Genomic DNA, 14309 nt, shown 5'->3' on the forward strand with positions numbered 1-14309 from the left:
CTTCCCACATCATAAAACAAGATGGTACCTGAAAGCACTCGATTGTTGTGGGAGCTCCAGTAATTTTAAATTTTTGTAAATTTTAATTGCCCATGACCCACTTCTAGCCCATAGGATAGAGATACAAGACACAAAGAAATGGAGAGCTTACTAGTGGATATCTCATGGCAAGCGAAGGCAGTTGGAGTCTTGTGTAGCTATGCTACGCTATGCTACTACAGGAGTAGCGGGTGAGCTTCGATGGGGGGGTCCAGTTTGGCGGGCTGCAAATGGTGCTGGAGGCTGGGCTGGGCTGGAGCAAGATGCCATCAAGACCACCCTCCAAAGCACTAGGTCTGGAAGCAACTGGGTGACTTGGTACCACCATGAAACCCAGTGTGACATAGGGATTAGAGCTTCAGAGTAGGATCTGGGAGACCCAAGTTTGAATTCCTGTCTTGCTGTGGAAGCTCACTGGATGATTTTATATCAGTCACATACTTCCAGCCTACCTTAAGGTTTGTTGAGGGAATAAAAAGGAGAAGAGGAGAATTAGGTAAGATACTTTGGTCCCCACTGATGAGAACTCCCATCTCCACATAAAGTATAAATGAAGTAAATATAGCTGAAAATGGGAGGCAGATAAAAAGTGGGTTGGTAAAGGGCTGAGAAGGAGAGAATAAGAAAGGAAGGGGTAAGAATATGGGGGTTGTCGGAAGGAGGGAAAGGGGAAATAATGTGGGGCGGGGGGATAAGGGGAAAGTGAGGTGCACTCTACAAGTCCTTGAGGGCTCCCTTCCATGCAAGTGGGCCTGGCCCAGTGGCTTGGACCACACAACTGAGCCATAGTTTACCTAGGTAGAGGCTGCCAGCAGGAGGAGAGAAAATTGAAGGAGGGGAGCAAATAATGGTAGGTTGCCTGCTGGATGGGAAGGAGGAAAGGTAGCAGGAAAAGGAAAGAGGCTGGGGGAACTTTCAGGAAAGAAAAGAGGAAATAAAGAGGAAGGGGAAAAGTCCTTGTGGGTTCCTGCTTGCTTGTGTGTGCATATATAAGTCTTGGTCCATATTAAGCACTCTATGTTACATTTGTGAGGTCAGAATTTTTATTTGCATTTCACCTTGCATGGAGAATAACAGGCTTTAGAAATGAGTAAGGTCTGTTTGGGACCATGGGGTTTCCCTGTAAGTTATGACATTTATTGATTTTAGAGTTCAGGATTTATAAATTCAGCAAGTAAAGATTGATAACAAGATGCCTAGTTTAGTGACAGGCTCTGAGAAGATTTAATTCAAATATTCTGTTCCAGAGTTAAAAAAATCCTAAGTCAGCTATTCTTTTTTTTTTTTTTTTGTTGGTTTTGGTGTACCTGAAATTGTGCGGGAGAATATGACCTATAAAGCAAAATGGAATATCATTTCCCTCTATTTTTTTTGTCCTTTCAACATCTCTGCAATGGAAACTGTGGTTGTGTAACCAGTGTTATGCTGCACTGATAGGTGAATCACTACTGCAGTACTGATAGGTGAATCAGTACAGCAAATACAGCCTTGTGCTTTCTTTATTATGGAAACTTACTGGAAGGGGGGCTCTGTTTACAGCCCAGGTGCCACGTAGGCAGCAGGCAGTTCATTTTCTCATGGTATAAACTCAGCTCCAACTTTCTAATCCAAAAACCTATAGATTCTGTCCTGAAAAGCACAGAATTGATAAGCAGTGTCAGATTCTGCTGAACTGCATGACTGTGTGCTTGCATAAAAGACAAGGTTTTGGAAAAAATGGCATGACTCTGAAGAAAAAGAAAATTAGATGAGCTCTGATTAGAATATTTTATTGCTGAATAATTTTAACCATGGGGTCACCTCTGCTGGGTTTAGTCTGTAGAATCCAAAGTGGCTTAGGATGTTATTCAGCCATTTATATTTAACTATAGTAATCAAATATTGTTGATCATCTGTACATTGTTAGTCATCTTAATTTCTTCCCCCAGATTTCTGTGGATACTATAGCAAGACTTAATTTGGCCTTGGAATACTTTAGTTATTCCGAAAGGTAAAATGAGCAGTCTCTGAAATAGCCAGTTAGTGATTGACTTTGATCCCGTAGTAGCCATTTTGAAGTAGTGCCCACAACCCTCTCCTAAAATTTCACAAATGTCTGCAGGATCAACAAGGTTGGAGACTCCTAATATAAACATGAGGTCCCTATTATTCATAGCTTGGTAAACAAGAAAACTGTGAGAATATATTTTTCTCTGCAAGCCTAGGTATGTGGTTGTGTCAGGGCGGGAGTTATAACCAGTAGTGTGTTTCTGTGTACAGCTTAATGTGGACATCCAGTTGAATCCTGTGGTATACATTTAGCAATGTGGGGAGTGGGGGTACTGTTGGTTTACTGCTCACCCCAGTGCCAAACAATATTCCTGTCTTTGCTGACTGAGGTGATCTTAGAGGTAGTGTTCGAGGCCTCCAACTTTTTGGTGCTGTGGGACTTCAGTGTCCCTTATTGGAGCAGTGCAGGGCAATGGTGGGATCCCCTCACCGGAACTGGTTGTTAAATTATTTGAATCCTAACACTGGGTGGTTCTAACCCAGAAGGACTGGGTGCAACATCTGGGGATGTGGTATAGCAGCAGAATTGGATAGGAAATGATTCAGTTGCTATACTTTCCCCATCTAGAACAAAGGTGCATGCATGCATGTGCCACCACTTTCTTCGCAGAAAAAGAGAAAAGGACCCAGTTCATCTCGGCCTAGTATTAGAAATTAGTTCTGTTCAGAATTCCGGGAGCTTCCCAGATGTTCATGGACTACAATTCCATGAACTGTAGTCCATGAACATCTGGACAGCCACAGGTTGCAGACCCCTGGTCTAGTCTGACTGGTAGAATCTATCCAGAATCAAGTTCTTTCTTGTTATTCTTTCTCCAAAGATGCCAGAGACTGAACATCTTTCTGCATATGCCCAGCTACTGAGCCACAGGCATCTCCATCTGCCATTAAATCTGACTGTGAGGAGAGAATGTTTGGAACTGCTTCACTAGAATTATTTTGAAAGTATTTTCCTTTTCCTTCTAGCTCCATATGATCTTGAACTGAGGTTGTGCCGTTCAGAAGCGTATGTCGCATTGCAGCAGTACCCAGAGGCTCTGAAAGATTTGGAGATGCTGTGTATTCAAGAACCAGAAGAATGTGAGGTGACTTGGGTGTTACCTGAAACGGTGGGGTCTCTCCCTTTTAGAGTGGGGGAATTGGCAAGGACAGACCTTAATAGAGAGAGGTTGGGTAAGCTTGCAGTCATGTTTGCCAACTTTTATAGAGATCAGCTTTCACAAGAAATTTGCAGGAGAGGGAAATAAAGTTTAACAATTTTATTGAAAAGGTAAAAGTAGTAAAGAGACAAGTACACAATAATTAAACAGTGGAGCAAGCACACAGGCCTAGGATTTATGTCGAGTTTAGTGGATAAGTTTGGAAAAGCGAGGGGTTGGGGGATATTAAAGTGATATTTACCATATCTAGAAGAGGAATGGTCTGACGAACAGAGTCCAGTGACAAGCTCTGAACATTGGCAGAAAGAAGAAGCAATGCATCGGGGGACAGTATCAGCAGACAGAGAGGTGTCCAGGAGATATTGAACACTGACTGTTCTGAGATAGGACTATGTATAGGAAGAAATGGGCCCTCAGGTTATGCAAAGAGACCGTTAATCTCCAAAGACAAAGGGAAGCCTTGCCTTTCCAGGGGAAAATGAGAGGAACATCCACTTAAGTGTTGGGGTAATTAATCTAATTAGTTAGGCACTTGAGTTAATGGGCTAAGCTTGGGAGTGCCCAAAGAGAGGGGGGAGCTGACTTAATCACAGCTGTAAGATAACGGCAATGAATATAAGGTGGTGTTGGGAAACGGTTAGTGAAATTTAGAAAAATGAGATTAGTTTTTTGGAAGAATAGTTGACAGGAACTTCCTTGATGCAACCATATTAGCATGTTTGGTTGTTGTTTTTTTTGTCTCAGGGAGAAAGATAGACCAGGGCTGGAGACGGGAACTGGCCTTCCCAATTGAAGGCATCATTTTTCTTTAATCCCTTTAAGAAGGGAGAGGCCAGCTAAATGCAAGTCTGATGGTGGAGAAGGCAAGTCCAGATGGATTTTCTATCCTTGTGGGTATCACTGAGCCAGTGCAGAAAATGGCACTTCAGCACTGCTAGGCACCCCAAGGATTGGCAGGATGGATAGAGACAGGACTCCTTCAACCCCCCATGGCTTGGTCTGGTAGCATGGGTGAGAAATTATGTTGTCATCCAAGACAAGTATTTTCTTCTGACTGTTCATAAGCAATCAGAAGCAGTGTGTTTTTAAAATTTATTATCTATTAATGGATATAAATAGAAAAGTTAAATCCACTTTTTTTTACTTACACATTTCAGCAATTCCAATATTAAACACATGAGTCTTTCCTCTTAAAATTGATAAAACAGATTTTCTTCAAATTCTGCATTAGCAATGCCCTAACATGACTGATTTCCTTTGATAAGAAAGGATTTTTACTGTCTCTGCATAACTTCAGCATGCATGACAGTTGTTGCGAATTCCCCTTCTTCTAGTCTTTTTATTACAAAATCCACCAAAGTTATGCATAGTGCAAGGGTGAACAGCTGTTGTTGTGCAGTGTCAGTGTTAAACAAGTAAAGGCGTGGGTAAATACCATAAATTAGCAAGGGGTTTCTCCTTTCTCTTTTCTCATGACTGACTGTAGGACAACAGAGAACATGATCCTGGCTCTGGAGAGTAAAAGTGAATGTGTTCACTTACTATTACTGTGCACCTAACTTTTGAATACCATCACTTGGCCAGAAGGTTACAGCAGCTGTTGCTAAACCAAGATCTAGGTTCACTAGTAATCCTGGCAGTTCTCCTGGCAGCTTTGTTGGGTAGAACTTGTTCAGGAACTCACAAACCAAATCTGTCAATGACGTTTCAAATATGAATAGTTCATCTGCCACTTCTCCTTAAGGTTTGTTTGTCTAATCAATTCTGTTGAGATAAAAATGCCCTCAGAGATATCTAGTTTCCCATCATCTGCATTCATTTGAATTCATTTCTTGTAAGTTAGCAAGTTAAAATAACTGAAGATATGGACAGAGTCAGCGGTGGGATTCAGCAGGTTCGCACCACTTTGGTAGAACCGGTTGTTAAAATTGTGCTTGTAAACAACCAGTTGTTAAATTACTTTAATCTTACCACTGGACAGAATGGAAGGATAGCCCCCAACTCTTGCTGAAGTGAACATGTGGATGGAGGCTAAGGTCAGAGTGCTGGTTTCTTTGTTAGCTTAATTAAAACAATGTCATATTAAGAAGCTCAGCTATTACTTTCAAATACTGGTCAGGTGCCAGTATGAATTTCCCCATGGAGATAGAGTGATAGATCTTTTAGGGATGTGGAGATGACTTTCTCTTCTAGTTTAATGATGAAATTATATTCAACTTTTAGAAACAGTTTTTGTCTTCATTTATACCATGGTACTGGGATCTGTGACAATGCAAGTAAAAGTAGACTAAAATATACAAATGCACATTAGAGTCAAATAATTCCTGAGCATTGAATCTTGGATCATATAGAGAAGACATTCAGGAAAATTATCAAGCTTCTATGTTGGTGAGCCTTCTTAAGAAGGGGACTTTTGTTCTTTTGCATGTAGATACACAAGCAATGGCTTGCCAACATCCCTGGGGCACCATAGAATGAAGGAGTGGGGAGAAAGTACTTACCTTTCCAAGGTTGCAAGTGGGTCAGGACTTTTCCGAGTGCAGTTGCTGCTCTTCGCTGATTATTATACTCCAAAGGGCCAATGGGCATTCTATAAATAAAAATTGGGTATGCTACCCACAAAGCACTGTGTTTACTGTTATCAGTATTCTTGTGTAGTCCTCAATCAGCCTGAACAGTGTCACAGTTAACTGAGCATGAGCTGTGAATACATTTCAGAGCGCTCTATGATGTGGCATGTTTCCAGTGCGTAGATGTTTTGAATGGGTGGTTTGGCTGAGCAAACAGTGGATTTGGTATCATGGTATGAAATTGTGTGAGAAATTTTCCCTCTGCTTTTCCTTCAGTCATCCCACAGTAGCTTAGGTGGTTCTCCCCTCCCTTTTTTATCCTTGCAACAACTGTTAGAATTAAATTGAGGAGGAATGGTTGGTCAAAGGTAATCCAATGAAATTCATAGCAGAGTAGGTATTTGAATCTGGATTTTCCCAGACTGAACCCAACACTCCAGTCATTGCACTAAACTGGAAAATCTTAATTCTAAAGTTCCCAGCATCTTCATGTTTGCATACATTTCTCCATAATTGAAATATGTGCATAGTAAATAGTTTCCACAGGCAATGGAATATAAGAGATGAAGCTTTAGAAAGTTTGTAAGAGCTGTTTTAAAAGCATATGTTGTTCACTGCAGGTTTTTTTCCAGAAGGGAAAGCTACTCCTGGACATGGGGCACAAATCTGACGCCCTGAAGCAGTTCCAACATTGCCTGGCACTGAATTCTGAATTCCATGTTGCTCGGTATGAGATAGAAAAGGTAAACACTCCTAAATGACAATAGCCATTTAGCTCCTTATTTATTTAAAATATTCTAGGCCACCTGCTTTATTTTATGAGGTGTTTCAAGCAAGATAAAATCATTAAAATAAACAACACAGATGCATAAGAGCAGCACTGAAAAAACCCAGATGCATAACTGCCTAAATGATCCTCGTAACAGCCCTTAGGCTAAAAAGTATATGTCAGGATTTTTTAAAATTACTGAAAACATTGCTGAGGCTGGATTTTCTAGCAAAAGAAAAGGAAAAGAATGTTATTATGAGTCATGTACTATTAACTTCTTGCTTGCCAAGATTGCTTAAAGAAAGGGATATTTTTGCTCTTCTTATTTCTTGATTAAACAAGTGCATTGCAAAATTTGCTCAACAACAAAATATGCAGTTCTTCAGCTCACCATGCAAATTGTGTTAAAGTATCCTTGGTTCATCCTTCCAAACTACCAAAAGATACTCACTGTACCTTTCTGGATTTAAGTTCAGCAACAAATGTTTGCAACGATTTTATTTCAAGGCTGCTATTTTTAGATTATTATTATTATTATTATTTATTAATCTTCATATACTGCCCAACCCTCGAAGGGCTCTGGGCAGTGAACAATAAGGCCAAAACGTCAATATACAAAATGTGATAATAAATATAAAACAATGAAAAATATTAAAATACTAACAAAGCAACAACACATAAAACTGTTATTAGCGGCACCCGATCCTATGCTTGGGTGGGGACGTAGCAAACCAAGATGGTACAAACAGAATCAGCGGGTGGCAGCACGGGGGGCAGTAACTCCGCAGCCAGCCTCCCCAAAAGTCTGGTGGAACAACTCAGTTTTGCAGGTCCTGCATAACTCCCCAAGGTCCCGCAGGGCCCTAACAGTTGGAGAAAGAGTTTTCCACCAGGCAGGGGCCAGGGCCATAAAAGCCCAGGTAGAGGCTAGCCGCATCATTGAGGGGCAAGGTACTACCAGCAAATTAGCCAAATAGGCCTATTTGGGACATATGTGGTCAGACGGTCCCGAAGGTGAACTATAGTATCATCTCATTGTTTTTGTAGTTAACATTTTTATTAGTTCTTAAACAGCTTTACATCATAAAAGACAAAAAGAAAATTTGCTCAACAACAAAAATGAAATAAATAAATAATAAAAAAGTACACTTTCCCTAAGGACTCCCAGTTTCATCTGCACAGAGTATTATCAGTGACACACAAATTACCACTTGGTCTTTAACAACATGAGTAAAATTGGATCTTTAGAGTTACTACTAACCATCATTCTTCAGTTGTAGATATAGGTGTTCCATTTCTGTGCATAGAGTATTCTTGCAGCTGCTGTCATATATAAAAATGAAGTTTGTATATTTATTTATGATTATATTTATACCCCGCATCACATTAGTGTCTCTAGGTGGCATACAAAGATTTAAAAAACCCAATGAAACCACAATAAAAACATCATGAATAAAATGTAACAATTAAAACAGCAATAAAATCACATTAGAAACCCCCTCCCAAAATCAGCAGCTGTAAGAGGAGGTTTCCAGGGAGGTTAACCAAATGTCTGGGTGAAGAGAAAGGGATTCGCCATGCGCCTAAACCCATAAAGGATAGCCACATGGCAAATCTCTGAGGAGATATTATTCCAGAGTCTGGGGGCAATCATGGAAAATGCCCTCCTACATCCCCTCGCCCCTTGGGGTGTGGGGAGGTGCCACCAAGAGCACCTGCTCCTGTGATCTTGGTGCCCAGGCAAGTACATACAAGCAAAGGCAGTCTTTCAGGTAGACAGGGCCCAATGCTTTGATGACGGCTTCATATAGTAATGGGAATTCTGTTTCTGTCACTGGAATATTATAATCCTTTGTTCTCAGGCAGCCTCTTAAATGCATATATCCATCTTGGAGTGAATGGTGCATGAATCACAATATGCTGATAAGTTCCATAATTCAGCCTTTTGGTCTGATTGGGTACGTCTATACAGTTTTTGGGTATGTCTATACAATTGCAGGAGATAGTTCTGCTTGATGAAAGGGAGGAGAATTTAGTATATGAATTCTACTCTATTGTCATCAAACATCACTAATATTCACATTTAATTAAAAATATTTGACTGCAGGAAGAGTGGAGCTCTGCAGTGATCCATGATGTTTCTAGTGTCACTTAAAGCCAGATTGTTTCATGCCCCATGTCCGTATTCAAAAATAAACTATATTTTTGTTTTATTTGCAGATTCTCACAAGTGATGACTCCCTTCTTCCAGGCACTGTGGTGGAACTGAAGAGTGATGTTAGTCAGAATTTGAAAGGGTCAAATTCCAGGAAATTCCCAACTTTACTTATGCCTTCTGAAGGAGAGTCACTTATGTCTTCTGAAGGAGAGTCACTACAGGTAAGCAACTTTGGTTGCCTTTAGCAATTACAAGTCTGCCAATGACAAAAGGGAGCTATATTAGTAACAATCTGTATGTATGTGTATACATATTATGAACCAGCAGACCCTCATATGGTAGTCTGTAACAACGTGAGTGTTTCTAAGTGATCCAGGTCTTTTAAAATATCTGTTGTCTTTGAGTGGTGTCTGAAGTCTTTAGAGAATCTATGTTCTTATAAGGACATGGAAAGCTGCTGTCACCAGTGGAAAGCGTATCCAAGAAATTACATGATTTTTTAAAATGTAAGGTAATTACCTGTATTTAAGTATGATGAGATATTCTTTTGTCCCAACATGTTGTCTTTTTAACTTATTATATAGGATTTAAAGCAAAGTAAAGACATTTGGGAGGGAGAACCTATGTCTGGCCAGAACCTAGCATCATTTTCCTTGCCAGAGTGGATGGGAAAGAGGTCTAACTCTGGTGTTTCTGTACAGAAGGAAGAAGGTGAGAATGTTTGAAGATGTCTACAGATCCATGCAACTGGCAAACAAATTCAGTTATCTCCCTTTGGGAGAAAGAAAGGAAGAGTTTTTTGTTGTTCAGGCTTGCTTTCACTGAACTGAATTTTATATGTATCGTCAAAGGCTTTCACAGCTGGACTCAACTGGTTGTGGATTTTCCGGGCTATGTGACCTACCAGACCACGGCCACACAGCCCGGAAAACCCGCAACAACCAGTTGAATTTTTATATGATTCTGTGTACCATACGAAGTTCTTCAGCCTAACAGTACCAGTCTTTTCTTACTGTCTGTTGAGTGCAATGCCCTAAGGTTGAAATATCAATCTTATCTACACAGTATGGGCAGTGATCATCCTTGATGTCTTGACACTAAACCAGTGAGATTCTACTGTTTTTGTTTCTTCTCATAGCTGTTATGGTAGCAGCCTTTAAAGGAAAGAAATATTAATAAAGAGGAAATAATAACCCCCTTTTCATCAATCATTTATCATGTTATTTCCATACAGTTGTTCCCAAGAAGCCAAGCCATATTTCCCTGCATGTTTGTGGCAGAAACCAGCTACAGAAACTGGTTTTAGTTTCTAAGATGCTGAACTTTGTCAAAATAGAATTCTGTAACCGGCAAAATTTCAAGAAGAACATGTTCTTTAAAATGATATTGTTTGATTACTCAGTACCATGTGCAGTTATAGCCAAGAGATGAGTGGGGAAGTGCTGTCAAGTTAAAATCCAGGAATTGTGTTTGAGACATGGTGTTTGAGACACAGGCAAAAGGCAAGTAGTCAGGAAAATTGTAATGTATCAAGTTGCTTTTGTGGTGCAATTTCACTTGCCATTGAAGTGTGCTATGTGACCACCGTTGGGCTTATGATCATAAAAGAGACCCCAAGGGCCATCAAGTCCAACCCCCTGCAATGCAGGAACACATAATCAAAGCACTCCTGACAGATGGCCATCCAGCCTCTGTTTAAAAACCTCCAAAGAAAGAGACTCCACCACACTTCGAAGTAGTGCATTCCACTGTCAAACAGCCCTTACTGTCAGGAAGTTTTTCCTGATGCTTAGGTGGAATTTCTTTTCCTTCACCTTGAACCCATTACTCCTGGTCCTAGTCTCTGAGGCAGCAGAAAACAAGCTTGCTCCCTCACAACATGACATCCCTTCAGATATCTAAACATGGCTATCATGTCACCTCTTAACCTTCTCTTCATCATACCCAGCTCATAAGAACTAGCCTGCTGGATCAGACCAGAGTCCATCTAGTCCAGCACGCTGCTACTCGCAGTGGCCCACCTAAGCTTCCTAAGTCTCTCCTCGTACAGCATGGATTCCATACCTTTTACCATTTTGGTTGCCCTCCTCTTCACCCATTCCAGCTTGTCAATGTCCTTCCTGAATTGATCTCTAGACTGAGGACAAAGAAAATATTGGTTCCATCTATTTTTCTTCTGTGACTGTTTACTGGATTTTTCTGTACCTCAGGTGTCATGTACAAAGGAAATGTGATAGAACTGCCATACCATTTGAGGGAGATATGCTGGGAGATTATGAAAATGAAGTTGATATGTGATGGGATAAAAAAAATTGTTTTTTGCTATCCAGATTCAGAGAAGGGAGCAGCAGCAGAAACAACAGGAGCCAAGTCTACTCGGGACATTAGGGACCTCTTGAGTACATCTGACTTGGAATGTTCTCTTTGCATACGGTTTGTTTTTCTTTGTCATGTTAGCTGTCTGATAAAGGTTGATCTTGGTGTAAAAACTTTGCATCAATCATGCTTGTAACTTTCTAAGCAAAAGGTGGAAGGTAGAATTCAAGACAGATGATTAGAGATGTAAAAGGAACTTGGCCACACTTATCTCTACCCTTTAAGAAATGTTTGAAGGACTTATATGAAAATACACCTATGAACCTGCCATATACCATGCCAGACACTTTGTATGTTTAGCTCTGATGAGCAGCAGCTTTCCAGGGTTAACAGAAGAATATATGTGCTTCCTGAGATAATTTAACTGAAGATGCCAGGGGCTGAACCTGGAACTTTGTTCATACTTTCTGGAGAATCTGGAGTCATTTCCTTGTGTCTTGGAAGTATCTGGAAGCCATGGTCAAATGGCCAAAGAAGAACTAAGCCATGGTCTGTTCCCTAGGACAATTCATACTACAAACATTACAAGCACTCAAGATCAACATGCATGCATGTTCTTATATAGCAGTGCTAATAATTTGCCTTGTTTATTGTTATGAAGCATGAAGATAAGCTGTTTAGGGCCAGAGGTGTACTTTGACTTCTTTTAAGTAGCAGTATTTTTGATCATATTTGGGTCCTCATTAAACGTCGACTGTATCCCTGAGTTTTGGTTCTTTTCTAGAAGGCTTACTATATTTAAATGACCCACTGGAGCAGCCATCAGTCACATGTGAGTGAATTGTTTTTATGAGCTGGGATCATGAGCAGAACAGTCTCCTGCTGCATATTTTCTGAGTGCAGGCTGGCTTGATGGCATAAAGTGAAAAGAGGAGATTTTGTGAGACAGCCAGAGCTTTTTGAAGCATTGGGATGCTAGGAAACTTAATTGTGAAGCCCTTGGAATAGTTGAGGATGTGTGTAGTACAAAGTCCTGCCACCCACTTGATAAAACAATCTACTGCTACTAGATTGGTTGTGGTGGGTTTTCTGGGCTGTGTGGCCGTGGTCTGGTGGATCTTGTTGCTAACGTTTCATCTGCAACTGTGGCTGGCATCTTCAGAAATATATCACAGAGGGAATATACCTCTGTGTTACACACTGTGTCCCTCTGTGAGGGAACAGACTTCCGTCTGTGATATACCTCTGAAGATGCCAGCCACGGATGCAGGTGAAACATTTGGAACAAGATCCACCAGGTGCATCTCAATGCTTCCACACAGCCCGGAAAACCCACCACAACCAGTTGAATCCAGCTGTGAAAGCCTTCGGCAATACATTACTGCTACTAGAGTTTTCACTGGATCCCGCCAGGAAGACTTAAGCATTGAATGAGCTAGATGTTTTTATTGGTCTATTACCTCATTGTTGTCCTTCTGCCTGGTATTACCTTTAAAATTTAGGTTCTCAGGCAGAGAAACGTCTTTCCCAACAACTGCTCCCTGAGTTCCTTTCAACTGGAGATGTTAAGCGATTAAATCTGGAGATTCCTTCATTACTCAGCCATGGTCTCTCCCCATAACAGCTCACCTTGTCCCTGGGATTCAACAATGCATCTGATGCCAGTGGAAGATCCTTGTATGTTGGGAACAAGTATGGTGATTGGTTTGGCAAATGCAAGCCCTCCTTGAGTAACAGTTGTCTAAATTCATAAGTGGGGAGTTAGTAAGGAAACGTTTTTTTGTGAGCCATGCATCTCCCCAATTTACTCTATCATTGCTGATTCATCTTTTTCTTCCTCTGTTTGGTTTGCAGCATGTTCTTTGAACCAGTAACAACACCTTGTGGCCACACTTTCTGTAAAGAGTGTGTGGAGCGCTGCCTTGACCACAGGCCCAACTGCCCACTCTGCAAACAGAGCCTGAGAGAGGTAAAGTGAACTCAGCAGCACACTTAAATGTGGGAAAGGGCTGATGTTCAATCTCTACTTGACAGGAACTTTTTCTAAATGTTTAGGAAAAGGGGTTGTAGGTTTTATGTCCTGCAAACTGGCAACTAGCTGTCTGACTTTCTGTCCTCCAACCCTTTTTCCAAGTCATTCAGGGCAGTTCAAATTGGGTTGTGTGTGTAAAATGCTGTCAAGTCAGCTGACTTAATGGCAATTCCATAGTGTTTTTAAGACGAGAGACTTTTGGAGGTGGTTTGCCATTGCTTGCCTTTTATATAGCAACCCTGGACTTCCTTGGTAAGTCTCTTATCCAAATACTAACCAGGACTGACCCTGATTAGCTTCTGAGATTAGGTTAGCCTGGACTGTTCAGGTCAGGGTGTATAATGAGTTATATCCCGATTAATGAAAGCTTGTTCCTTTACCCTGGATGAAGTACACAGCAATTTATCATATTTGTTTTGTATAATCTGTATATAGCAACAATTATAAATAGCAAATAGTTATATATTTATAACATGTTGGTAACAAAAAGATAGTTATTATATTAGTGAGTTTTCTTTCCCTCGGTAGTTATGTGGCCCTGCATAGGCTAAAGAGATGTAGCAGGCCATAACAACAGTTGGTGGTACAACATAAACAGAAAATGCTTATTTCCCCTCCAAATTGTCTGAAAATTTCTATAGAAGATTACTTAATCCTCATCTGAAAACTTGCTAATCTGGGATTTTGGTGGTGGAGTTCATTTTGTTGTATGTTGTCAAAGTTAAGACATTACTTTGTCTTTTAAAGAAGGGGACAATGAAAAGTGCTGGTAAATGGAGATGTTTGAGAGAGATATCAACGCTCTCAACTTTTAAAAAAATTTCTTCTAGTACCTGAAGGCTGGGAAGTACAATACCACAGTAGTACTGGAGGAGCTTATGTCAACCATCTTCCCCTCACAGTTGGCGGAAAGGAAGCAAATCCACCAGACTGAGATGGCTGAACTCTCAAAGTAAACATAAGCGTTTGAATAGAATCTTTTCATATTTGTGTCAGCATGTTACATGGGGGTGGGGAGATGCTCTTACTTAGCTGCATTTTAGTGAAGTTTTATGAAGGAATATGAATGCTACCTTGTTATGGAACAGCTTGATAGTGAATTGATGAGTTTCCTTCGAATTTGAGTGCATTGACAGTAGAGACGTTCGTATATTCTAAGGAAATAATTATAAGAATTTTTTCAGCATATCAGACACCCAGCTTTCAGAAATGGTGG

The 14309-nt window shown here is 40.6% G+C and overlaps 1 protein-coding gene across 1 annotated transcript in view; it reads left to right on the forward strand.

Annotated features, from left to right (window-relative positions):
- LOC125429686 (LON peptidase N-terminal domain and RING finger protein 1-like) overlaps positions 1 to 14309 on the forward strand; it is a 31159-nt gene that overhangs the window by 9397 nt on the left and 7453 nt on the right. Inside the window, exons 2-8 of the mRNA XM_048491008.1 lie at positions 3055 to 3173; positions 6439 to 6561; positions 8808 to 8966; positions 9330 to 9456; positions 11076 to 11178; positions 12916 to 13030; positions 13924 to 14045. Of these exons, the coding sequence (XP_048346965.1) occupies positions 3055 to 3173; positions 6439 to 6561; positions 8808 to 8966; positions 9330 to 9456; positions 11076 to 11178; positions 12916 to 13030; positions 13924 to 14045 (868 nt within the window). The remainder of the gene's footprint in view (positions 1 to 3054; positions 3174 to 6438; positions 6562 to 8807; positions 8967 to 9329; positions 9457 to 11075; positions 11179 to 12915; positions 13031 to 13923; positions 14046 to 14309) is intronic.

Source organism: Sphaerodactylus townsendi, linkage group LG03 (genome assembly GCF_021028975.2).
Source record: "Sphaerodactylus townsendi isolate TG3544 linkage group LG03, MPM_Stown_v2.3, whole genome shotgun sequence".
NCBI lineage: Eukaryota > Metazoa > Chordata > Lepidosauria > Squamata > Sphaerodactylidae > Sphaerodactylus > Sphaerodactylus townsendi.